General features: G+C 36.0%; 1 protein-coding gene across 1 annotated transcript; it reads left to right on the top strand.

Annotated features, from left to right (window-relative positions):
• Positions 1-1,581: 1,581 nt before the first annotated feature.
• LOC131066682 (formin-like protein 8) lies at positions 1,582-7,616 on the top strand. The gene is made up of 4 exons (XM_058001510.2): positions 1,582-3,068; positions 4,129-4,328; positions 4,520-4,755; positions 6,202-7,616. The coding sequence occupies exons 1-4, from the start codon at positions 1,939-1,941 to the stop codon at positions 7,048-7,050; spliced, it is 2,415 nt and encodes an 804-aa protein (XP_057857493.2). The 5' UTR covers positions 1,582-1,938; the 3' UTR covers positions 7,051-7,616.
• The last annotated feature ends 20,157 nt before the right edge of the window (positions 7,617-27,773 follow it).

The raw sequence follows: 27,773 nt of genomic DNA, 5'->3' as shown, positions 1-27,773 counted from the left end.
AAAAAATTAATTTGAACCAATCACAAACAAATTTCAACTTTTAATTTTTTCAATCTTTTTATTTACCAAAGTCTAATTGTACAATTTTTAACATTATAAATTATTTTTATCAAATAAAATCAAATAATAAAAATATATATTTATAATAATAATTACATAAATAAAAAAAATGTTATGTTATAATAAAATAAATTGATTTGTTATTTTTAGTTACAGTTTTCTTTTATTGAATTAATATGTTTATAACTAATTATACTTTTATACATATTTTATTATATTTAAATGACAATGAATTTAAAAAATTATTACTATTTTTATTTAATTAATTTGACTTAATAAAATTATTATTATCAAGACTATTGTTATTTATTATTAATTTTAATTTTTCTTAATATTTAATTTTTTTTTATAGTTTTGTTTACACATTTTTGTTTATTATATTTTAGTTTTTAAAGTAGATTTAAATCTAAACTATTTCAATTATTTAACTTTATTTTGTAAAATTAAAAATTTATTAGGATTTCTTTAATTTATATTATTTTTTCTAGTAAAATTTTAATTATTATGAAATAATCATGTTTAATTTTTTTATCTTAATTATTATAATCTTTAAAATATAATCATTATTAAAATTAAATCATAATTATTCTTAAAACTATACTAAAAACAAGGCAAGTACTAGTCACTATGTGACACTTGTTTTAAAACACACACACACAAATATATATATATATATATATATATATGTCATAAACAAATAAATGGGTGCATAGATAAATAGCTAGATGTGTTCATACACATAAAATCTTTCTAAAATTTTAATTATATTTTATGACAAAAACACCTAAATACAATTATACAACCATCAAATTTTTACCTATTTTTAATGAATTAAATCAATCAAAATTTTAATTAAAAACAATATACATAAATATTTATTCTATTTAAAATTTAAAAATATATATGTGTTCTGCACCCTTTTGATTTTTGGAGTTGGATTGGTCAGGGTCCATCTGTTAGGGATGGTGTTTTGGGGGATGGGTTCAAATAATGAGGAGGTTGATTTTGCTCAGTCTAGTGATGGATTCTTTGGAGGACAAACAAATGTAATATAACATATGATGTTTTGAAAGAGGGGTTTAAATACTGGTAAGATTGATTTTGCTTTGAGTGATGGACTCTTTCAATGACAAACAAATGTAATATTTTACTTTATATTAATATACAAACCTATGCAGTCCCATAAATATTATTTACCTAAAAAAAAATTTGAAAACGTATCTAATATTTTTTAAATGTAATAGTCTTTTTAAAATTTAAATTCTATTAACCATCAAATTTGAACCCAAATTTACATGATACCAGAATTCAACCAAAACGCCATTGATGGAGATTTATTTTTTTCAGGCTTGTTTATAAAGCCAAGGCAGAACCCCAATTTGGACGATGTCAAACAAATTGAAAAGACAAAAATTGGAGGAACGACAAAACCAAACCATATGAAGAAAACAAACAAATGCACGGAAACATTGAGATCAAACATGTTATTGTATAAACAATGACGTTTTCTCTAAATTTTCAAGCATTAAATTTTGTTTTTAATGAGTTTAGATAGCCTAACAAGCGTTTAGCTTATTAGGATGCTTAATTCTTTTTATTTTTTTTATCTGTGGGAGTGGGGAATAATCACAGAGGAGAATTGGTCCTCAGGAGTGGTTTGGCTACCGTTTGACAAAGTTCAAACATTCTAATTTTGGCGGAATTAAAGTCAGAAGCGAACAGATAGAACAATTTTGAACTTGTCAACACCCCAATAATGGGCAACAGCTAATTCATATGGAATTTGCAGAAAAAAGAGGAATTCATCTGAGAAACAAGGATAGGCTATCTTTAATGGGATCTAAGCTCTGGCATAGACAAGAGAAATAAATTATAACAATGATTTCAACCATCATATTGTTATGCATCATTATCAATGGGGGATACTCTCAAAAGGATGCCATAGTGGCCCAAAATGTGGAAGCATTTTTCCCTCGCAGGGAAATCATCAGTGAACCTCCATCCAGCTTGGTTCCACCTGTTGATGCCTCCTTAAATGGATCTTCTGCAACAGGGCATGGTGCAAATTCTAACACTCACAAAGTTATTGTGATAGCAGTTGTAGTTAGTGCACTGTCAACTCTTGTTTTGTCTGGATTGCTGTTTTTCTGTTATAAGATGTTGTTTGGCAAATCCAAGGTGCGTAAAGAGGAAAATCCTCTGATGGGTATCACCATAAGAAATGACTTGTTTCAAAAATCAGATGACCCTGTGCTTGGCTTCAATAATCTGAGATTTATGAACGGTGATGGTTCACCAGTTTTGAAACCACTTGGTGGTTTTAGAGGTGATGTTTCCTATGAGAACCCTTCTTATTCAGAAGAAAACATGCCGAGGAAAAGCCATTCTTTGGCCTTTGTGCCCTATGGTAGGGATACCAAAGAATCTGCCCAGGTTAATGTTTTTCCTCTTCCACAAAGGGCTGACCAGTCTTCATCTACAGAATTGGCCAGATTACCAACTGAATCTGAATCATCTAGGGCTCGTAATAACTCACAACCACCACCTCCTCCTCCAACTCCAGAATTTGCAGGATCTTCTCCCCAAGTACCGTCTCGGGCCAATCCTAATTTACCACCACCACCTCCCCCTCCTTTACCTCCAAGATTGGGGAAAAACATACCTGCCGTGCCTAAAGCCAATCCTAATTTACCACCACCTGCTCCCCCTCCTCCACCTCCGGGATTGGGGAAAAACTTACCTGCCGTGCCACCTAAAGCCAATCCTAAGGCACCTCCACCTCCACCCAGAGGATCTAAATCAGCTCTACCTCCATTAGCACCTAAAGCTGTAGGCACATTTCCAAGGGGAAGCAATATAAGCCCTGTAAAATCTGCAGAAAAATCTAATGTGACTCAGAAAGATGATGGGAATTTGCAGGCCAAGCTGAAGCCTCTGCACTGGGACAAATTATCTGCAAATCCTGATCATTCAATGGTCTGGGACAAGCTAACCGAAGGCTCATTTAGGTAATGCTTTTTATTTTTGTTCACTGCAGAGTAAACTCTCTTTTAAAAATTTCCGTCTTTCATGGCTTTGTATATTGACATAGGGTATAGAAAATGAAAATATAAGCCGATACGACATCGTATGGCTAGATTGAAGGGCTAAGATATATCTTTTTAGGAGTTCCTGTTTTTATTCAAATAGAAGGGGGGACAAACATGCAAGTAATCTTTCATTATTGTTTTACCCAGGAAAAAATGAGACTTAAGTACCAAAATAAACTATGAAAAATTTGGTATTATAGAGTAAACTCTTCCTATCCCATCAATAAAAGGCGCCATTTATGGATGTCTCCCTACAAGAAACTTACAATCACAAGCTCTTTCCTAAGCAGTCTAAGCAGGAAGAACTTAAAGAGAGTAGAGAGCAGATAACTAGATTGCATACCACAAAACTCATGAAGACTGTCTACAAAACTAAATATTATGAAGAAAAATTGCCTTTAGTATAGCAGTTGGATAAAGATGCATCAGAACCATCAATTATAACCGACCTAGGAGTGACTGGTAAACTTGCAATCCTAGAAGATATGCTTTAACTACCCTTGTGTCCTAGGAATCTGAAGACAGATAGAATCTTTAGCTCAATTCCAACACAATCTTGGCTGGTAGATTAGGAATTATCTCTTAGTAATTACTAGTGAGAAGTCGTGCTACCTATGGGCTAGAGTTTTCTCTAAATAGCAGAATGCTGCTTGCAGATGGAATGGCAAGGCCCCATTGATGTCACAGCTTTCAGAAAATTGTCAAAAGGTCAAAACCCATGGAGGTACAGATTTGAACAATAAATAAGTTAAGGTGAAAAATGTCACCTGTACCTTTTACCTTTTTAAACTGCAGATACTGCTGAGGAACTCTGAAGTGCCCTCAATGGCACGCCACTATCTTTAAAAGAAAGAAAAACAAACCAACTTTAAATCATAAAAAATATGGCAAAATTCTGTATTCTTGTGCAATCTGTTCTTTCTAAAGTTGCATGTTCTCTACACTAATGAATTTCACAACTTTATGCTCCTACTGGCAGGCTAGACGAAGATATGATAGAGTCTTTGTTTGGTTATGCTCCTGAGAAAAAAGTTAAGAGTGTGGCAAAATCATCAGTGGCTATTCCTCAGTCCAGAGAAAATACACAAATACTTGATCCCAGAAAATGTCAAAACATTTCCATAATTTTGCGAGCATTGAATGTGACAAGAGAGGAAGTTTGCGATGCACTACTGGAAGGTAAGATACTTAGGTGTTTGATGATAAGCTTCTCTTTCTAGAATCAGCCCATCACAAGGTGAAGAGTAGTCAATTCACTAACTATTTCTCGGCCTTCAAGTTGATTCACGATTCAAACTAGAATAACAATGTAAACTCTGTGTCTGCCCTATTGAATATAAATTCTTACTAATAATTATTGTTGTGCACAGGTGATGGCTTAAGCACAGAGCTCCTCGAAAAGTTAGTAAAAATCACAATAACCCGCGATGAAGAAAGAAAATTGAAAGACTACAAAGGTGATGTTTCAAAACTTGGCCCAGCCGAGCGTTTTATTAAAGCATTGCTGGACATCCCTTTTGCTTTCAAGCGATTTGAAGCAATGCTGTTCAGAGCAACATTTGAGGAGGAAATGTCTTTTGTAAAAACATCCTTCAAGACGATGGAGGTCAGTGTGCATTCCATCCTGTTCTACATCTACTCTTCTGCAGCATTCATAGTGTTGGTGCTACTTGACTAGGTCCATTTAAAAATTTACATCGACTGTAAATAAAACCCAAATGAAAGTTTCTTCAAAAAAAAAAAAAAAGAGTTAAGCAAAAATAAATTTCTGTTACTTAGGATTTCTTGAAGTTTTTTGGAGACCCATTCTGGTGAGCATCTAAAAGACACTTTAGATTATTTTTGGGGAGCAAGAATAGAGTTGACCTAATGGTGGTGAATTTGTATTCTTGAAAGAGAGGTCCTTGTAAGGGGTAAGATATGCATGTCTCATTTGTAGTACAGTTAGGTGCCTCATTTGTAGTACAGTTAGGTGCCTCCTCCTGCATGGAATACAGGGTAGTCCCATATACTATAAGCCATTTGTAGACCTCAAAACAGATTGTCTAGTATTGTAGACTATAAAAGAATCCATTTCCATTTCACTGCATTATTTATGCACAACTGCTATTCTCACCTAGTGTCAAATTTGTCCCAAAATCATAAAAAATTCAATTCACCATTTAACAATCAAATTAGTAGGACCTAACTCTTATATGAAAATGCTCCATTGGCCAAGTACAACTATCAGACTGTTGGTAGTCAGTTCTATATCTAATCACTTGTTTTGAAGGAGTACTCTGAAAGTCAGTGGGTTATGTCAACTGTTCAAATCTTCTCCCGTCTTGCTCATCTATGGGGAATTGTTCCATCTCATCCTCCCTTGCCTGCATATCAAGCAAAGACACTCCTCTATTTGTATTTTCCATTTCCCCTTGCTCGAACTGACAGTATTTGCCAAATATGCCCGAAGATTTTCTCTTGGAGGTACTGTAGCTTCAGGGGATTTATCTCATGTTTTCTTCAGTTTATTCAATGCTTTTGATGGGAGCTGTGAACCCGAAGAAGAGTCTTTGCTGAAGGGATATACCCCTTGCCTGCCCCTAAGGGATTTGCCATGCAACTCTTCCAAGAGGAAATAGTACTGTGAATGTCCTTTTGGTCATCATGGAGCTTCATGACTACACCAGCCTTGTGTTGGATTGATCTCATATTGATTAAATTTCATTGTCAGCATGACCATTTTTTCTTTATTACTTTCTATCTCTTCAATTCTTTATCTCTGAACCCATTTCATTCCATGATAGTAGCATCCATTGTCTGGAAGTGCAATTAGTGTTTTCTTATGTTAAGCTATAAAATAAGTCAGCTGTATCTTTTGGAATGGAAAAATTCTTCAACTATTCTACACCACCTAAAATTTATCTTGTTGCAACTCATTGAAGTAAAGTGATTATTATAGAGAACATGAGAATGGGTGCCAAAAAAGGTTGAACTTGAAACTTCTTTGTCAGAAAGTTTTTTGAATTTTTGAAATATAATTTATTAAGATGGTAACTCTGCGCTGTTGCAGGCTGCATGCACCGAACTTAGAGGCACTCGCCTGTTCTTGAAATTGCTTGAAGCTGTCCTGAAAACAGGTAACCGAATGAATGCCGGGACTAACAGGGGGGATGCCCAAGCTTTCAAACTCAACACACTTTTAAAGCTAGCAGATGTCAAAGGAACAGATGGAAAGACAACTCTTCTGCACTTCGTTGTTAAGGAGCTTGTAAGGTCAGAAGGCATCCGCATTGCAGGAGAACGGCCAGACCAATCTCGGCCTGAATTAAATGGTAAAGAAGAAGAAGAAGAAGATTATATCAGATTGGGATTGCAGACAGTTGTTGGGTTGGGAAATGAACTGCATAATGTGAAGAAGGCAGCAGGAATAGATTCAAATATTTTGGCTAATTCCGTGTCAAAACTCTCCAGTGAACTTGCCAAGTTAAGAGAACTTTTGCAGAAAGATATCTCCTCGGATAGAACAACCACGGGCATGGATAGCAGCGGAGGACTAAGTTTCAAAGAGTCAATGGAATCCTTTGTGCTTCAAGCCGAAGAGAACATCAGTGAAATTAAGACCGAGGAAAAAAGAGTGTTTTCTCTTGTAACAAAAATTACTTTGTATTTCCATACAGAGGCTGCAGGGGAGAAATCTCAGTTACTTAGAATTTTTGCTATTGTGAGGGACTTTTTGGGCATGCTGGATAATGTGTGCACTGAAATTGGAAGAACCAACAAGAAGAAAACTCCCAAACCAGTGGAGAAGGAAGCGCCTTCTCCTGTTACAATTCATAATCATAAGTTATGGCAGTCGCAATACCTGAATTCATTTGCAGTCAAGTATGATTCTTCAGACGATGAAAGTGTTTATCCATGACACACTGGAATCGAGGAGATGTTTTGGATATTGAATTGTGTGGGTGTTTTTTAATGCACTATCCAGACACATTTGAAGGTCTAACACCCAAACAAGATTGTAATAATGGTGTCCATACTATATAAATGACATTATATAAGGTAGTCGGTCCTCTACTATAGATCCACTGCATAAATGTGACTGTTCTGGGTGGCCCTCTACTTACAGTTCCAATGCATAAATGTGACTGTCCTGGGTGGTCCTCCACCAATAAGCCTTGATGTTGGGTTGAGAGAGCGAACTCGACCCGTAGATCTGCAAGCAACTTCCCTACTATTTGGGACCAAGTCAGTCAGTCATTGTTTAAGGTCTTTTCATCTCCCTCTCTGTTTTAGATCATTATAACATAGCTGAGGAACCCAGAGTTTGTCTCAAAGGCTGCTGCATGTATAATATTTTCCATTTGGGTGATATTCTGAACTCTTCCATGGACATTTTATTTGTAACCAATCACACTTTTTTGATATCTGTAAGTAGGTTCGTTTGAAATGAAGACAATCGAGAGATTCGGTAATTAACTTGCATTATATGCTGTTGGTGTGCATTGTTTGTGTTTTTGTTTGTGCATTGATATGGATTAAGGTTTTTTTTTAAAAAAATTGGGCCTAGAATAATAAGTAATGTTTTGATTATTTTTTAAGTAAAATTAATAAATGTAAATAAAATATTTAATTTTACATTAATTTATATATTATTAAACTAGCCTTTGTATTTTGGTATGTAATGAGTATGTTGAAGAGGTGTAAAAGGTCAATTAGGGAAAATTTGGTTCAGTTTTTTGCATAGTACATTTTAGGTCAATTGATAGGTAGAAAATGATGTTTGTGCAATAAAGATCTCAATGGAGAAGTAATAGCTTCAAATCAAATATGCATCCACTTAGTAGGATCCAATCATAACTGAAACAAAACCTTTGAATTAGGAATAGGGTGAGAGGGAAAGAGAGGTAGAGATGCAAATAGAAAGAGGAAGAGATAAGGGGGGGAGAACAAGAGAGGGAGGGGTAAAGAGATGGAGATATAGATATAGATGAAGATGGAGAAAGAGGAGATGAAGATAGAGAGGAGAGATAAAGATAGAGAGAGGAGAGAAGAATAGATAGAGATGGAAGAGAAAAATAAATAGAGGTAGAGAAAGGGAGAGAGAAATATGAAGATAGATATAGGAAGTGATATAGAGAGAGGGAGGGAGAGATAGTGGTAGAGAGAGAGAGAACTAGATAAAGATAGAGGGATAGATGAAAGAATAAATATAGAGAGAAAACGAGATATAGATATATATATAGAGAGAGAGAGAGAGAGAGAGAGAGAGAGAGAGAGAGAGAGAGAGAGAGAGAGAGAGAGAGAGAGATGGATGGATAGAGGGAGACATGTTAAGAGATGGAGGAGAGAGGAAGATAGAGGTAGGGAAGAGGGAGAGATAGAAAGATACATAGATGGTGTGATAGAGAGATAGAGATATAAGGAGGTATAGAGAAAGGGGGAGAGGGAGAGAGGGAGAGAGATAAAGAGATAAATAAAGTGAACTAGAGATAGAAAAATAGAGATGTAGAGAGGGTGAGAGAAATAGGGGGAAGATAGAGGGAGAGATGAAATATATATTGGAAGAGAGAGAGAGAGAGAGAGAGAGAGAGAGAGAGAGAGAGAGAGAGAGAGAGAGAGAGAGAGAGAGAGAGAGAGAGAGGAAGAGGGAGAGATAGAAAGATACATAGATGGTGTGATAGAGAGATAGAGATATAAGGAGGTATAGAGAAAGGGGGAGAGGGAGAGAGGGAGAGAGATAAAGAGATAAATAAAGTGAACTAGAGATAGAAAAATAGAGATGTAGAGAGGGTGAGAGAAATAGGGGGAAGATAGAGGGAGAGATGAAATATATATTGGAAGAGAGAGAGAGAGAGAGAGAGAGAGAGAGAGAGAGAGAGAGAGAGAGAGAGAGAGAGAGAGAGAGAGAGAGAGAGAGACAGAGAGAGAGAGAGAGAGAGAGAGAGAGAGAGAGAGAGAGAGGTGAATGTAATGATATATAGATAGAGATGGGAAGAGAGATAATTGGAGATAGAGATAGAGGGAGAAACAATGAAGGAAAAAGAAGGTGAAAGATAAGTAATAAAAAGTTTTAGAGAGAGGGAGAGATAGATAGGGGAAGATAGAGAGATAAAGATAGAGATAGGGAGGGAGAAATAAGGAGTGTGTGTGTATATGCATTAGAGAGAGAAGTAGAGAGATATCAAGAGGGAGTGATGGGGAGAGACATAGAGATATGGATAGAAAGAGGGAGAGAGAGGGATATATAGGGATATAAAGAGGAAGATATATGGATAGAAAGGAGAGAGAGTAAATATAACATGAAATATAAAGGGGGTAAGAGAGAGAGGGAGAGATGGAAGGAGAGAGATGGAGGGAGAGGGAGAAATAGAGATAGATAGAGGGAGACAATGATAGAGGGGAAAATAGAGAGATAGAAAGATAAATACATAGGGAGTGATATATAGAGAGAGGTAGAGATGGATATATAGAGAGCGCAGGAGAGATGAAGGGATGAGTGTATAAGAGAGAGATAGAGAGATCGAGATATAGTTGGAAGGGAGACATAGAGAGAGAGTGTTTGCGTGAGTGAGAGATATAGAGATAGAGATATGGAGAGAGAAATAGGGAATGTGTGTGTGAGTCACACACACACACACACACACACACACACACACAGAGAGAGAGAGAGAGAGAGAGAGAGAGAGAGAGAGAGAGAGAGAGAGAGAGAGAGAGAGATCAAATGACATGCTACCCTAAATATAACTCCTCAAGGACACATTCTATCCTTAAATTATTGGCATGAAAAGAGTATCCAAAAGTCTCTCTCTCTCTCTCTAAACTTTTAATTTAGGTTTTAGGTTGAAATTTACTTAAATTCAAATATAATTATTTTACAATAAATAAATTTTTAATAAGAATAAAAATTATCAATTACAATATTCTAATATATTTTAATTATTATTTGTAATTCCATATTAAAAGACATAGATAATTGGTTAAATTAATAATTGAATTTTAATGGTTTACATTTGACATTTTTTTTTAACTAATTAAGTACATTAATTGGTAAAAAGAAAAGAAAATTTCCCTAACTAATTGAAGTGCATACACATAACTATAAATTAAGCTAGATTAATTAATTGAGAGTTGAGGACATTAATTATCAAAGATATTCAAATAATAAAATATGGAAAGCATTAAAACTAGAAGTGATAAATGAAGATACTTTACTCCAAGTTCAATCAAGGAATAATCATGTCATCACTCTAAAATATGAATGTCTCTAACTCGGAATTGTGTGATCTTTGTCTATTCCTCACCTCAAGATTATGTTTGCACTATGGTGGGTCGAGTATGTGGTGTTGGTTAGTTACCAAAGTTGTAGCTCTATATTCCTACGGTATGCACCTATCCCTAAGGCTAGGTACTTGTCATCAAGAGGAAAGGGAAAACACTTGTCAAGCAAACGTGTACAACTAGAGGCCAATTTTTTAGAGTGGGTAGTCTCTCCTTCCCTTTGGGGTCAACTAAACCCAAGAAGGTGATCAAATAGGTATTCCCAATAAGACAATTAAGGAGAAACAATATAAGAAGACTAAACCAATTAGTAGCTACATCTTATGTGTGTTCCCAAGATTTGTCACTTAAGTCTGTAAAATGCTAGCTACTTGTAGTAAATCTCATTGAGCTAATAGAAACATACTTGTATATGCACTAAAAGATAACAACAATGCTATATCCCCACAAGAATTGAAATAAAATTTCATGCATGTGTGCAATGTGCAAGCATTAATTCATTCCTCCAACAATCTATTATTTTTAGGTCATAAGGAATTTTAACACTATCCTCTGACAATCTATTAGTTTAAGGCCACAAGGAATTTTCCTAGAGTTATATCACTAAACTATAAAAGTATGTGGGGCTTAATCTACTCCTAAACTACCAAGGACAATAGTTATTGTGATGAGAATGTGGTTGGTATTTTACCTTCTAGACCAATGCTTACTCCATTAGACAATAAATTCATAGTCTACAAGGAATAAGAGAGCACACTTACAACCAAAAATTGGAACTAGACTTGTACACACATACAAATCATTTAAGATAAATATTTCTACAACTAAATATGCTTAGTAATCTATCTCAAAGATAAATCAACCCATTTAAAATAAGAGAATAACATTACAAAGGTTTGTAATGCATTAGAATATTGTCACAAGGCCATCTACAATATGTTAATGGAAATAGGGGACCAAAAGGGGGTCTTAAGGGCCACTTTTTCTTTTAATTCAAGGAAGACTGATCTTGGATAAGAAATTGAAGATAGTGTCACTCAAAATTTGAAGATGCAACAAGAACAAGAGTTGTAGTGCCTTGAATCTACTTTCTAAACTACTTTTTAAATAGGGGAGATTATAGGGTTGAAACAGGGGGAGCACATAAACTGCTCCTATTTCCATTAAAAAAACATAACATAGCGTCTAATGTGCTCCCCTTCAATGTTAACTTTTTTTAATTTCAAAAAATGTTTTGGTAAAAAAATAGCTAATACTATGTAGTTTATGCCCATTTTTTTTTATTTTTTTAATGAATATATGGATTTTTACTATATTTCAAATTGGATGGATCTTGAAAAAAAATTGAGTGCACAACCACCTAATTTTTTAAGAAACTAATTGAAAATAAAAATAATTGATTGTGTATATAGTAGAAAACACCTCCTCCACAAACACATACAACCCAAACCCAAATTTAATGAATTGGTTTGAAAAAATGGTTAAGGAAGTTAAATCTAGTCCAGACCCCCTCTAGACATCAAAAAACTAATTAAATTTTGTTTAATTAATTTGATGGTATGATGAATCAATAAGGATCCAATCAACTACTGAGAGGGGGTGGGGGGGTGAATCATTAGATAGAAAACTGACTAAACTTTCACCAAACTAAAAAACAACCTCTCAAGTCAAACTTAGAATTGACTGGTTCAAACACTGAACTAACAAATGCAATATCAGTGTCAAGTACACCAGTTGACTATCATAACAAAATAACAATAAAACAACTCTGAAACTCTCAAAACCTTTTAACCAAAACATCCAAATACTTACTGACAAAAGTAAAAGCACATTTCAGATTGCTACCTGTCATCATATCACATCTAAATGGAATTAGCAGTTAAGCAAATTAACCATAGCAAACATAACCACAAAAATATTCACCACTTGAATAATTATTTTGACGTAGAAACCCAAATGGGAAAAACCACGGTGGGGATGAATACCCACAAGTATTCTGAACTCTTTTGAAGTTCGCCCTGTTAGGAGCCAAGCTTGTTAAAGCTTTACAAAAAGTCTTGTTAAGAACTAATCCTGTTAGGGACCACCCAGTTAAGGGATTGACTATAATGCCCTATTACAAGCAATACCCTATTAGGAGTAACCTCAGTAGAGGATTTGAAATCTAAGCTAATGGATCACTTGGGTAGAGGAATTAGATAACACTAAGCCTGTTAGAGCTTACCCTGTTAAGGGATTTGACTATTGTAATTGTTAGAGAACAACAGGGGTTTGCTGATCTGGTGAATAGCACTACTCTACTTGATCAGATACTTTTCATGCTCCTATCTGCCTTTACACATAGTACAGATACATCTCCTGGTTCGACAACCAATCACTCTTACATTCAACCAAAATTGCCAATACTACAACAAAACAACTCATCGACCTTATAAGAAAAACAACAGGTTGGTAACACACCATAAACCTAAGATCTCATAGAGATTACAAACAAATCGGTTCAAGTATGACCATTGGATTACATAGAAATCATTTCACATCATTCAAGACAACCTCGACCACTCCTTGATCACCGCTTCATCAATCCCTGTAACTCATCACTCGGTTTCCACTTCATGCAATGTACTCGCTCATTCCCAAGATAAAACTGTTATCTCTACGCGCCAAAAACCATTTGAAACTCTTCTCATACAACATGCATACATGGCATAATCATTACTATTCATCATTTGATCATAAACCAATACAACCGATTCACCAAGCTCCATCGGTTAGGGTTTTGCACATCAACAAGTAGGGTTACTGGTTGATCTCACTTCTTCTCAACTAATACCGGTTTCTTTCACTAGCTCACCTACCGGTTGCAAAACAACATTATTAGAACATCATTACCAGTTACAATTGACATCAATGACAACATAATAGTTCATCAATGCAATCTTCATGCAAATTCCAATATAATTATCATTGGTAACACGGTTAATTTTATTGGCTCGTTAATGAGCCTAGAAGGGTTGATCCTTTCTTTGCTAAGCACAAGGGAGTGCATTTTGTGAAACCAGATAAAGGGTGGATTAAACTCGATTTTGATGGAGGATCGAAAGGGAATCTAGGGGTCTCAGGAGAAAGATGTGTGGATATAAATGAATATGGTGTGATTATGGAAATTGGAGCACAAAAGTTAAAGGATGAGACCAATGATGAGGTTGAAGCTCAAGCAAGCCTGCTTGCAATCAAATTTTTAGCTCGATTATCTATTTCAAAGTTGCATTTAGAAGGAGATTCTCAAATAATTGTCCAAGAAATTACAACGGGGGAGGCACAAAATTGGAAGATAAACAAATGGATCAAGTTAATCTCAAGGCAACTACTTAGATTTTTAAAATTCAAATTATCGCATATCAAAAGAGATGGAAATGTGTTGATGGATAGGGCATCGAATTGGGGTTGTGATGCAACCATAACTGGCAAAACCCTCAAAGAGAGTCAACCGGATTATGTAGCAAGAGTAGCACAATGAAAACAATAAGATAACATAACAAGATTACATAAACATATCATATTATTGCTTTAGAAATTTCAGAAACCATCCTGTTATCATCATATAATCATCATAGAACATCTAGTAGTTAACCGGTTACATGCACGCTTCAAGCCAAATACAATCCAACCGGAACTCTAAGAATCAACCGGATCACAAAATGTAAATCTCAATCCTTATTCTCCATTCTACTTCCTCTGCCCCTACAAATGATTACATAATATCATATTTATACCCACCGAAACATATCCAGGTCGGCCTCATAAGATTACATTTACCAATGCTGGAAAATAAAACGTGTAACTAGGTTGGCCCTAAGAATTAAAGAAATCTTTCCAGAAAATAACAACCAAGAGGTGCGGTTCAACAGGAAGGTCGACCACATTCCAAAGAACATCAGACAAGACCCAAAATAGATCCACATGCCAAGAATCACGCTGGTAATGAAGGAAAACCAACCGGTAAGCATAAGAACTGTCCTGGAACCCATAAATAGTTAACCGAAAGCGATAACTGACCGAAAAAGAACCCAAATAAACTGAAAAATCTCGAATTAAGCACATGAACTAGCCTGGAAACCAAAAATAAGATCTGCCACAAAAAATAAGCAACTACCGGTACCAACCGGTAAGAACACATAAAACTGCACAATGAACTAAACAAGAACAAAACTGAAAGGAAATATTTTTGGTTGATACAAGATTGCTCATTGACCAGAGATGCTCTTGCATCAAACAACCCAGGTAGAAAAAGACGTTCCATTAGAGGCAACTCATTAACATCTAAAAGGATTCGGAATAAAGACCCCATGCTCATTTATGTTCCAAACATCTTCTTTATTTGCTAACCTCTGCTTTAGCTCCTCTGGTGCCTCAGCCGACTTTAATAACTCCTGACTCTCTTTGTTTCTCTCCCTTTGCTTCAAATCTACACATTTACTTCTTTTCTTCTTCTGCAACTCTGATTTGTTTTTGCCACAAGACTTCATCCGGTTTGTCACCATAAGCTCTCTATCATCCGGTTCTATCTATCCATCAGGCTTATCTGTCGGGCCCTTCCGCAAACTCATGTCACCCTCCAGTATAACCTCTGCAACTGGTTCTATTAGATCTTTCTTCAAACCTTCCAGTATAACCTCTACCACCTGTTTCTCAGTACTACAACTTTTCTAAGGACTCAGATTCTTTACCTCCTTCTCTTTCTCCTTCAAAGAAATCAATGTGAACTTCTACTCATCCTTCTCAATAGTGACTAGATTTTTTCTACAGTCATAAATAGTTCCTCTATCAAACTACAAAGTTCTTCCCAACAAGACATGACAAGCACTCATAGATACAACATCACACAAAACCTCATCCCTGAAAGGCCCAATATTAAAATTCACCAAACACTACTCCTTTACTTCTATCTTTTGATCATCTTGCAACCAACTTACCTCATAAGGACAAGGATTCTCAAGCTCTTCAATCCAAGCTTCACAACCATCTCCTCAGATACCAAATTATTGTCAGTACTTCCACTATCTACAATAACCTTGCAACACTTACCACCTGATTTACACATAGTCCGAAGAAGACTCTTCCTTTGAGTAGATCCGTTATCCTTTCTTCTAAACATAAGGGATTATCCTTTCCCTGATGCACAATCAGATCTAGTACCTTCTCCTTCTAGTTCCTCACTTGCCACACAACTTCTTGCCATTCCCTGCTTACATTCATAGAATCTATGTTCGGTTTCTCTACACTTGAAACATTTGCCAAGAAATTATCTACTGGTACTGCCAGTGCCTTTCCTTTGTGTTTTTTGTTTCGATTCATTACTCCACTTAGGTTTTGATTCATCTTCCTCAACCAGTTTCTTCATACTGTCACTCATTTGTCCTTTGAATTTCCCCTTCCCTCTATTTGATTGTCCTCTTCTCATCTTCTCCTCAGCCTTCAAAGCATACAGGTAAGCTTGTTCAACTATGGAAACCCTCAACATACTCATCTCATCCTGAATGTTAAATGCAAGTCCATTTATGTACCTCACCACCTTTTTTGTATCCATCTCTCTATGTCCAGATCTAATCACCACCTTGTAGACTTCCTCAGTATATTCCTTCACAGTCATGTTTCTTTGTTTCACGTTCTGCAACTTCTTGAACAACTTGAACTCATAGTCTCCTGGTATGAACTTGACCTTCAATCTTGCAACCATCTGTCTCCACTGGGTGATTTTTAATTCACCATTCTCCACTCTGTGTTTCTGTAATTCTTTCCACCATAAGGCAACATGCACTTTCAACTTAGTCTCTTCCAACCAGACTCTCTGCGGGTCCTTGACATCCTCAAACTCAAAGTAATCCTCCAACTCTCGGATCCAATCAATCAGATCCTCCAGGTTCAGTGTTCTAAAAAAGTTGGAAAATTCAACTTTATGAACTTTACTCGCGCCACTTCTCTCAGGAATCTTTCATCTTCTGGTCCTTGAGCTTCTTCAAGCTCCTCACTAGCTTTTTCATACTTATCCTTCGATTCAGGGTTTCTCCTCAAACCAGCCAAAGCAATCTGGATTTCGTTTCTCACTTCATTCTTGAAGTCCTCCATCATCTGCTCTACCCTCCGAGGGTTTGTTCTTCTAGGCGACATCTCCTCTTCCACTCTGATGAACTACCTCAAATCGATGACCTGAGTACTAGTTTCAATTGCCCCCCCTCGGTGATCTATTGAACACACGTGCAACCCAACTCCAATCGACAATATGTCCACCCAAAGGAATGCCTCAATGTTTGCAAACAACTCTTCCACCAAACAATTCATAACCAACTCTGATACCACTTGATGCAATCATAATTGATAAAGCCCTCAAAGAGAGTCAACCGACTTATGCAACAAGAGTAACACAACAAAATCATCAAGAAAACATAACAAGATTACATAAACATATCATATTATTGCTTTATAACTTTCGACAACCATCCGGTTATCATCATGTAATCATCATAGAACATTTGGTAGATAATCAGTTACATGTAGGCTTCAAGCCAGATACAATCCAACCGAGACTCTAAGAATCAACCAAATCACAAAATGCGAATCTCAATCCTTATTATCCATTCTACTTCCTTTGCCCCTACAAATGATTACATAATATCATATTTATACCCACTGAAACATATTCGGGTTGGCCTCATAAGATTACATTTACCAATGCAGGAAAATGAAACGTGTAACTAGATCAACCCTAAGAATTAAAGAAATATTTGCAGAAAATAACAACCAAGAGGTGCGGTTCAGTAGGAAGGTCGGCCACATGCCAAAAAACATTAGACAAGACCCAAAATAGATCCACACATCAAGAATCATGCCAGTAATGAAGGAAAACCAATCAGTAAGCACAAGAACTGTCCTGGAACCTAGAAATAGTCAAATGAAAGCGATAACTTGACCGAAAAAGAACCCAAATGAATTGAAAAATTTGGAATCAAACATATGAACCATCTTGGAAACTGAAAATAAGATCTGCCACTAAAAACGAGCAACTACAGGTACCAACCGGTAAGAACACAAAAAAACTGCACAATGAACTAAACAAGAATAAAACTGAAAGGAAATATTTTTGGTTGATACAATATTGCTCATTGATTGAGGATGCTCTCTCATCAAGGAACAACCAACTTGGTGGGCTGATTTTGAAACAATAAAGTAGTACGTCCGAGCAGGGGAGGTGATAGGTTGAAGATTTTTTCAAAAGTCTGTAGGGTGAGGATGCCACCACATTCTCAAACTACCAATTCTCCTCATTATGCGTTTTGAACTTGCAAGTCTAGAAGACATTGTGAAGGGATAAGCCTTCACATGTGTCTCGATCTTATTTACATGATGTAGTGACATGGGATCATATCATTCATTTTGTGGTAGAAGCCAAGCAAAAATCATCTCTACTATCTTCTTAACATACATCATAAGGTGCAGTCTCAGAGAATTTGGAAGACAAAGGGAGGTGAAGAAGACTAGTTTGGGTGAAGGATAATGGAGGCTAACTTATCCTTGGGAACACCTAAGTAGTAAGGCACCTTTGAGGGTGTGATTTCAGAAGAAAGGACGAGGCATGTTTTCAAAATAGAGGATCCTAGGTTCATTAGAATGGTGGATGTATTTTTACAGGAGGCTTACATGAAATCATCTTTTAGGTTGAGAACAAATGCTGATATTGCATTCATCTTTCTTGTTTGGTGCCTTGAGCTTGGCACAAAGGATGATGCTAAATGGATTATGAGAGAATCCATGAGAGAAGAATGGAAGGAGCGACTAAATTCATTTGTAGCTATGGCAAGACTAAGAGTGAGATTCATCAACATTAGAGGGGAATGTATATATATGTTATAGAAGTTACTCCACCTCTTTGACCTTTCTTGGTTTGGGGAGCAGATGATTACAAGGAGGCCAAAAGAGAAGAAACACTAGATGGATGGATAAGGATAGAATAATACTTGAGAGAAAGGGATGGAGAAATACAAGAGCAAAAATGGGATACAATGCAAAAGAAGAAGAAACCACACTTCAAGAAAGAGGACTATTGGATTAGTCGTGGCATACAAAAGGGAGAATCCTCTAATTAGTAAGTGGAGTTTGAATCTTAGAAGGGGTTTTTTGTTATTTCATGACTTGGTTTTTGTAATCTTCTTCAAAGGATTATGTATGCAGTTAGTCTAGATCTTTGCAGATGCCAAGCATAGGAGTAGTATTCGAATGTTATATTATGTAAGGTGTTGGTTTTGATGTTGCTTTGATGAAGAAGTGATTCAACACATTTTGTATCTTATATGTAAACTTTGATATTTCTATTAATATAATAATTTTTTTACCAATAATAATAATTTTTTTTTAATTATGTTAGCCCTTCTATCCATCCAAAATAATTAATTATGTTCCTACTTAATACAATTAATTAATTCCCAATTAATTAAGTAATATCCTCTGGTAAGGTTTATTGCCAATAGATGGAGCGGAGGAGGAGTGGGAGGGTCCGCTTCCCAAAATTTGAATTTGGCAACGGGCGGGTAAAGTCTCAAGATGCAGAAAGGATAGGGTTGCAACAGGGTTTCACAGGTAAATATTGGCTAGGTCACAAACATAAATACAGTCATCAGTAGCAAGGTTTCGCCGGTAAAGATTGGCTATGTCACAAAAACAAATAAGGTCATCAACAAGCTCATACTTTGTCAAGCACGAGGAGACATAAAAAATCTGGCCCTGGGGTTGTTTTTGACATCTGTGATGGATCTCCTCGATTGCCAAATAGGGATCATTCGAAGACCTTTGATGTAAGAATATGGAAAAATAAGAGGTTCAATGTTCATGCTAAGAGATCGAGTGTAGCTGATAGGCATGCAGACACTTACCATCGTCTCCCATCCTTTGTTTCGTGGCCAAATAATGTCTCTATTAAAAGCCCTAAATTTCTATCTAGTTCAAATAACATCTTGATTCATAATAGATCTACGAAAGGGGAAGTTTTGAAGGCAAAACGAACAAACAATTCTCCCTTCATACCAAATAAATATAACAGAGCTTGGAGAAAGAAGCCGCAAACTGAGAAAAATAGGACTGAGGAGAAGGTGCTGCAATATGAGAAAGACATGCCCAAGGATCATCCTGTAGAGAAAGATGTCGATGGTGGTTTTATTAATAATAGTTATAGCACTGCATTACTAGATGAGTTACTTTCATCTCATATCAAATTCTTAAAGGATACGACACTCATAGGTAAATTATGGGACCAAAATCTACAACTTTATGATATTATGGAATGGGCAAATAAAATGTGGATAGGGGTTAAGAATATTTCATTTTTAGATTCACAATCAAAATTCCTGATTGTTTTATTTGATTTGAAAGTCAATAGAGATGAAGTCCATAAACACAAGGGCTGGTTTTGCATGGGTTAAGGCATTTTTACTTTGCCTTGGGTACCAAATTTTAAGCTTGATCCAAATTTATGTCAATTCATGCCTTTTTAGATATCATTTCCAGACCTACCCCTTGAATATAGAGACCCTGATATTATTGAAACTCTGGCTAACAAGTTTGGAATTTTTATAAAGCATGACTTGATCCCATTCAAGTTATCCATTTGCAAGTTGGAGTGTGTCTCCTTCTCAATATTTCAAAGTATTTTCCCTACTCAATCTCTATTCAGAGCAAATGGGGTACTTGGGATCATAAAATAGAAATCCAAAATGCTACCTATGTAGATCGACATCAAAATTTTCTGGATCACTACAACACACAGTGCCATGGCACTGCTCAACAAAGGATTTTCGTGTGTAAAGATCACACTTCGTATCCTTTTCAATGCCCTTTACATTTGACAGAAAATAGAGGCCAATATCAGGAGGAGGGATTGGGTAATGAGATGCCAATACAACCGCTTAAGGTACATGATAAGATGACTTTCAATGTCCCTTTTGAGTCAGTATTTAAGAATGCCTATCCAGACGGTTCACCTGGTTCTCCTAATAAAAAAATCCTTAATGAAGTAAATCTTAAGCTTGTTTGTAAAGGACTTTTAGACGTATTTCTTAAGGCATTTTTCCCATCTATTCTGAGAAAGCACAAGTTCTTAGGTTTTGATAGGAGCTAATTTTTTTGGTAAGACTATCAATTTTGCTTTCTCTTTGAATGAAACATTTTGGCTTCATAAACTTCTGGGTCATAGACATAATTCTTTCAGTATTTCACATGAAGGGCTCTGGTCTTAATTCAAATTGGAAGGTATTGTTCAAAAATCGATCTTCTAGAGGGATTTAATGGATCTCGTTGATATAGAGTCATTCTCTCCTTCCTTTCTTTCTGCTAAATGTAACAAAAAATCAGAAGAAGAGCTTCAAAGAATGACAGATGAATTGATTTTAAGTGTGGCTTCTCAACGTTTTGATGAAATTGCTCAAGAGGAGATGTTGGGAAATTATGCTAACTATGTGCAACTATTAGGGCATGGTAACAAGCTTGGTTCTAGTATGAGTGGCAAAGTTAACAATATGTCTCATTTAACTAAATTTGAGGGCCCTAAGATATTTTCACAGTCTCACTTTGAAGAATGGATTGGGAATAAAAAAGTAGTTGTTCAAAATCAGGATATTGCAACTGATCATATTTTTCTAGTTGATCATGCCAATCTGAAAAAAATGCAGTATTTTGGTCCATTTAATTCTGGTCTAGATGATGTTGATATCAATTTCCAGCTATCACCCGATGTTTTTCCAAGAAAATTTTCAAAAATAGACCGAGAAGAGGTTTTAGTAGAGGAAGAACAATTAGATTTTGTCCATTGTAACTCGTCCTTGGAAGAAGATCTATTTAAGGGAAGCTTTGATTTTTCTCAAACGCTTTCCATCTCCCAAACTCTTGCTTTAAGTAAATCAGATTTGAGAACTCCTAAAACAAGAGGGAGAAAGTCAAAGCGGTTAAAGTAAAAGAAGACATTGATGTTGGTGTTCAAACCACCATTGATAAAAAATTCTTTGCTACAAAGAGAGTTACAAGAACTAATTGTAGTTCTCGTCAAAAGGTATGAAAGTCTTGTCTTGGAATGTCAGGGGTATAAGTGCCTTTGACAAAAGGAAGAGAATCAAGTTACAACTTGACTCTTCTCAGGTAGATGTAGTTTTGCTTCAAGAAACTAATATGTCAGATGAGGTTTTTCAGAAAATATAGCCAAATGGCCAAATTGGAAATCAACACATAGCCAAAGTATAGGTGCTTCAGGAGGTCTCGCGGTTCTCTGGAATCCAAAGTCGATAATTTCTCATTTTGGGAAGCAAGGAACCAATTGGCAACATATTAGTATAAAGCATTTTGACATGTTTTTCAACTTGATAAATATTTATGGTCCAACTTCTACCCAGGATAAGAAGAATTTATGGTTCTCTCTCACTTGGATCATTCAACAAGTTGCAAGGAAAAATGTTATTTTGGGGGCGGGGTGGGATTTTAATGCAATTACTTCAATAGAAGAGAAAAAAGGTGGTATTTGTCCCCCTAACAAGACTATTGAAGACTTTAAAGAATTTATAAATGATAATGACTTGTTTGACAGTCATCCACAAAATGGTTTTTTCACATGGACTAATAGGAGAGTTGGCTTCTTACAAATTGCAGAGAGATTAGACAAATTTCTTTTCTCTCAAGAATGGAGGGCTCAAAACTATTCTTTACAGGTTCAAATTTTACCCTTAGCAGGCTCAGATCATTTCCCTATCCTTTTGAGTATTGAAAAAATGGTAGCCCTACCAAAACATAACCATATACCTTCTTTCAAATTTGAAAGGATATGGTTCTGACATCCTCACTTTCATGCCTTGATTCGACAGTGGTGGGTAAGTGCCCCTAGGTGGTGGGCACCAAAATGTTTAAGTTCCATAAAAAAATGCAGTATGTTAAAGCCCAAATTAAAACATGGAATAAGGAAGTCTTCAAAAACATATTTTTACAAAAAGAACTCGTTGAAAATCAATTGCATCTGATTAATGAACAAATCATCTCTAATGGGGTATATTTAGAATTGTTTGTTAAGCAGAAACAGGCTCAGGTGGAATGGGAAGAAATCTGTAAGAGAGAGGAGGAATATTGGAGACAAAAGTCTCATGAGTTATAGTTAAGGGAAGGGGATAAAAACACCAAATTATTTCAAATGTCAGCTAAGCAGAAGAGGGCAGCGACTACTATATTTTCCATTAAGGAAGCCTCCTCAGGTAAAACCCTTCGAGATCCACAAGAAATTCAAGATGAAGGAGTTAATTACTTTAATAACTTACTTGCTCCTACTTCTTGAGACCTTCCGCTCGATGTGCAAGAGAAGGAGATTATGGATGTTGTTCCTCATATTGTTTGTCCCCTTGATAATCAACAATTATTTGCCCCTTTCAAAATTGAAGAGATCCGTAAAGTAGTCTTTTCTTTCCCTCCGGACAAGGCCCCAGGTCTGGATGGTCTTACACCTCTTTTCTTCCAAAAATGCTAGGATGTTTTGGGCTTTCAATTGTTGGCATCAATGGAGGAGTCAATAAAGATCTCATCCATTCTTCGAAATTTCAATACTACAAATATTGCTTTTATTCCAAAAATCAAACAGCCAACATCTTTTGCAGATTTTAGGCCCATTTCGTTATGCAATACAATATACAAGATTATTACCACAACCATTTATTTGAGACTGCAGAAACTGATTATCAAAATCATATCCCCAGAACAAGGTGGTTTCTTTCCAAGAAGAGAAACAATGGAAGGTACCTTAGTGGCCCATGAAGTGTTGCACTCCATCCACTCGAACAATGTATTTTCTTTTGTGGTCAAATTGGATATGATGAAAGCATATGACAAACTTAACTGGTATTTTCTTGAAGTCTTGAGCAAATTTGGATTTGCTGAGAAGTGGTATAAGTGGATTAGGGCATGTATCTCATGAGCTCACTTTTCAATGTTAATTAATGGTGCTCTTGCTAGTTTCTTTGCTGCCTCGCAAGGTGTGAGACAAGGAGACCCCCTATCCCTATCTCTGTTTATAATTATGGCATGGCTTTTACAGGAATCATTAAGTCTAAACATGGTCAAGGGATTTTGAGGGGTGCTCATATTGAAGGAACATCCGTGTCAGTTACACATTCTTTATTTACTGATGACACACTGTTGTTTGGTAAATCAAATGTTCAAGAGGAAAAGTAGATCAAGAAAACTTTGGATCTTTACATGGTAGTCTCGGGACAAAGAATTAATGCTCAGAAATCAAAGATATATGTTCTTAATATAAATGATGTCATCACAAGGAAAATTATTGATACTTTGGGTTTCCCTCAAGAGTGTCTTCCCACCACATATCTTGACATTCCTTTTTTTGTGGGTGCCAATAAGTCAACTTATTGGAAAGCTATTATAGACAGAATTAAGAATGCCATTTCCACATGGAAGGCCCACTGGCTGTCCCTACCAGGGAAATTACTTCTAATAAAAATAGTCTTGTATTCCATTCCCAATTATTTCATGCCAGTCCTCAAAGCCCCTGCTAGAGTCATTCATGAGATTGAAAACTCATTAGAGGTTTCTTATGGAGGACAATATGTTAGAAGAAAAGAAGATCCTGCTTATATCAATTCAGGAAATGACACATGATAAGGGGGGAGGGGGAGTCAGTCTACACTTATCTAAAAGAAACATTGCCTTTGGGGGTAAACTTGTGTGGCAAATTGTCTCAAAACCAGACACCAAGTGGTGCAAAATCATGCAGGAAAAATACTTGGACTCTTTAAACCCTTCCCAAGTCATAACAACCCTTGATCCTCCAAAAGGTCAACTGTTGGGAACTTCATGATGTCTTGTAGGCTGATTATTACAAGATATCTATCTTGGGAGGTTCACAATGGTGAGAGAATTCATTTTTGGGAGGACTCATGGAATGGCCTGCCTCCTTTAATGTTTTCAGAGCTTCTTTTGGATTCCATTCTAACTATAAAAAACTGTTGGGGTTCACTTTTGATAGATTATGTTAGTGGTGTGGAAATTTTTTCAGGGAAAGCCATTTGGAAAGATCCTCCTGATCTACCAATTAGAGATGATCAAAGGTTTTGTTTTCAAGAAATTTTGACTACAAGAAGAGTGTATTTCAAGTCAAGAAGACAAATTGTTATGGGTTCCAGCTCATGATGACAAATATTCAGTTAAATATGGTTATGTGGCTACCCGACATATGGAAAATCAGCAAGTTAATAGTCAAGCCTTTTCATTTTGTTAGAATAGTGTTGTGCTATCTAAAGTAGGTTGCTTTGCCTGATTAGCTTTGAGAAAAAGGATATTAACAAGTGATAAATCGGAAAGATTACATATTTCTAACTCTTTTGCTTGTGTATTATACAAAGTTGAAACTGAAACTGTAGACCATTTACTCCTTAGGTGTCCCTTTGCTCAGAAATGTTGGTTCCATGTTTTGGAGAAACTGAATTTTATCTATGTCGCTGCCCTATACTTTATGGGAGGTATTCCAATCCTAGCCTACTATTTTCACAAACTCTTTATTTGCAAGCATTTGGAAATGTATTTCGACAACTGTCATTTGGTCAATCTGGTGGGAAAGAAATAAAAGAATTTTTAGACATATTGAATCTCCAACTCATTTGGCACTAGAAGGAATTGAGAAATATGCTTCAGAACAAGTTAATGCTTATATCAAGAACATAAATAGCAATTTTAATTTTTCATCTTGGGATGGCCGCATTATCAAGATTTGGAAAGGTTTGGCTATCCCTTATTTTTGTGCTACATTTGGCTGAGAAAATTAGTCAATCAACGAAAACCTAATTAAATGGAAACCTCCTCCAATTGGCTTTGTCAAATTAAATTTTGATGGTTCATCTAGATGATACCCTTGTGATTCAAGAATTGGAGTTTGTATTAGAGATCACTTAGGTATTCTCTTGGCAGCTAAATCTTTTTCTATTCCTCCTGGCACAAACAATTTAGTAGAAGCTCTTGCCTTATTATATGAACTGACATTGGCAAAAAAACTAAGGTTCCCTGGGTTACATGTTGAAGGAGATTCTTCTATTATAGTGAAAGCTTGAATTTCCAGATGTTCATTTAACTGGAAAATTTGCTACATTTTAAAGCGAGCATGGTTGTTATTAGATTCATTTGAGGAATGTTACATCTCTCACATATTCAGGGAAGGTAATAGAGTAGCGGACGTATTAGCAAATTTGGTCTGTGACAAGCCGGAAGTGGATTCTTCATCTCCAAATTTCAATGTGGAAAATTTTCGTCGTCTAGTAAGCATTATCAATGATGAAAGGAAATTTTTTTAAATGAATGACATACTCACTCTATTATTCAAGATTTTGATAGAATGTATTAACTTTGGTTTTGTCAAGTGATCAATTAATGATGTTTGTGCATTCGCAACAAGTTGATTTAAAGTTTGGCATGTTTGGATTTATTACTTCAAGCTGATTGATTGTTCACCCTTCATCTTTGCTGGCAATTCGATGGTGGCTGGAATGATGTCTTTCAATTTCTCATTCATTTTCCATGTTGGCAGTACAATGGCGGCCTATTCTATGAGCTTCCATTTTGGTAGTACGATGGTGACCTACCCTATGAGTCTCATGAGATCAAAGATATATCTTCGTTTGATCTCACACATGCGACATCCTTTGTTACTTTGCAATATAATTAAAAAAAAACCAACATCAAGCATGTCACTCAGACTTGCTAATAATTTCACATCATTTGGAGATTCAAAATGATTTCAACAAGAAATGTGATTCTCAAGGTAGCCATTGCTTTTATCTAGTGTCGATTCATAACTTGCTTATTTATTTCCTCTGTAGCCTGCCCTGTTTTAATGCATAATGGATTTCTCTTCGCGAAATTACAAAGTGCACTTGATAGTTTCTGCTTGGGAGATGCCATTTGAGGGTCATATTGCCGAAGACCAATTGGGAATCGCCTTCAACACTTCCTATCAACATTGCAAATGCAACATCCAAAGGATTATCGGTGAGGAAATACTCTATCTGCATGATAAAAGGTTTCTTTTTCCTTCCCAATTGGTTTCTATCTTTCTTTCCAATGTAGTAGACTTGCTGTAGTCTTGGGTTCCCTTAAAGAACATCATTCATAAAATGATTCGGGCAGATTTTTTGAATGATAATCAACTTTTGGAAGCCATCTACCAATATGATTTATGGAATGGTTAGAAAAAAGTTGGTGGTTTATTCCCCACGAAGCTTCTGCTCACTCATGAAGAATTTCCCTCAATATTTGATAGCATAAAGCGGTCACTCTCCCTGCAAAATGTAAGACCTTTCCAAATAGTTATTCGCAATGCTGGGAGATGTTTAAAATAAAGACTTAAAAGTCCGAATCTTCTCAAAATTGCATGCCATCCTAGCAATCTTAGGCCACGATCACGGGAAAACAAAGCCCTTTGCTATCTCTGTGCCAATGCTAGTGGGTAATGAAGCTTCAATGCAGGTTAACAAAACCTCTCCTCCTCATCAACTCTTATTTGACTGAGTTACTGAGATCCATTGTTCATCGATTGAAAGCCCGATATCTTCCTTTTTCTGCACTCAATGTTGGAGATGGATTTTTGTCGGGATCACAACCTATGGAGGAGTAATATTGATGTTCATATAGGTTTTGGGGTACAATTTTATGCCTATTCTCCATTTTGCTCGATAGTCCAATTTTGATAACTATGAAGAAGGGTGTAGATTTATGTAAATATACATTAGGTTAATTTTGCAGTATATTTGGTGCTTTTTCTAGGGTCTCATAATGGTCTACTTAGGCTGTTTAATGCATGACTAGTATGGAATTGTAATGATCAGGCTATGTAAGTCCTTGGATATTCTGATATTTCTGGTGCTACTCTGTTAAAATTTAGGTTTGGATGTTCCATACTTCTATTCAGCTAGATATACTACCTTCACTCTTTGTGTTGGCCTCCTTCTATACATTGTAATCTTCAGCGAGGAATGAAGGTTTGCTTAGCTGGTTCTTTCCTCCAGGAGCTCTTGAACCAGTCTATTATAATTATAATATATATTTGTGGCTCGTCCACCTTTGCTTAAATTAAAAAAACTAATATCCTAGTTTCTTACAAATCCTCCCAGTAAACTCATTAATTAATGACTAATTAATTAGTGCCTAACCCTCATTACCATTTTCTCCAAATTTAAATTCCTCACACTTACCCAAGTCCTCATGTGACATGCCTCTTAAATGAACTTGCATGCACAAGTCATTTTCAATCCCCCACCTCACTCTTTGACCAAGGGTGCTCAC

Source organism: Cryptomeria japonica, chromosome 3 (genome assembly GCF_030272615.1).
Source record: "Cryptomeria japonica chromosome 3, Sugi_1.0, whole genome shotgun sequence".
NCBI classification, from domain to species: Eukaryota; Viridiplantae; Streptophyta; class Pinopsida; order Cupressales; family Cupressaceae; genus Cryptomeria; species Cryptomeria japonica.
This window is presented reverse-complemented; position numbering and strand designations above follow the sequence as displayed.

Bases quoted from the DNA above. Each gene is read 5' to 3' on its own strand.
- LOC131066682 (XM_058001510.2), top strand. From the start codon at position 1,939: ATGATTTCAACCATCATATTGTTATGCATCATTATCAATGGGGGATAC. The intron at 3,069-4,128 runs GTAATGCTTTTT...TCCTACTGGCAG, and splicing joins CTAACCGAAGGCTCATTTAG to GCTAGACGAAGATATGATAG. The intron at 4,756-6,201 runs GTCAGTGTGCAT...GCGCTGTTGCAG, and splicing joins CATCCTTCAAGACGATGGAG to GCTGCATGCACCGAACTTAG.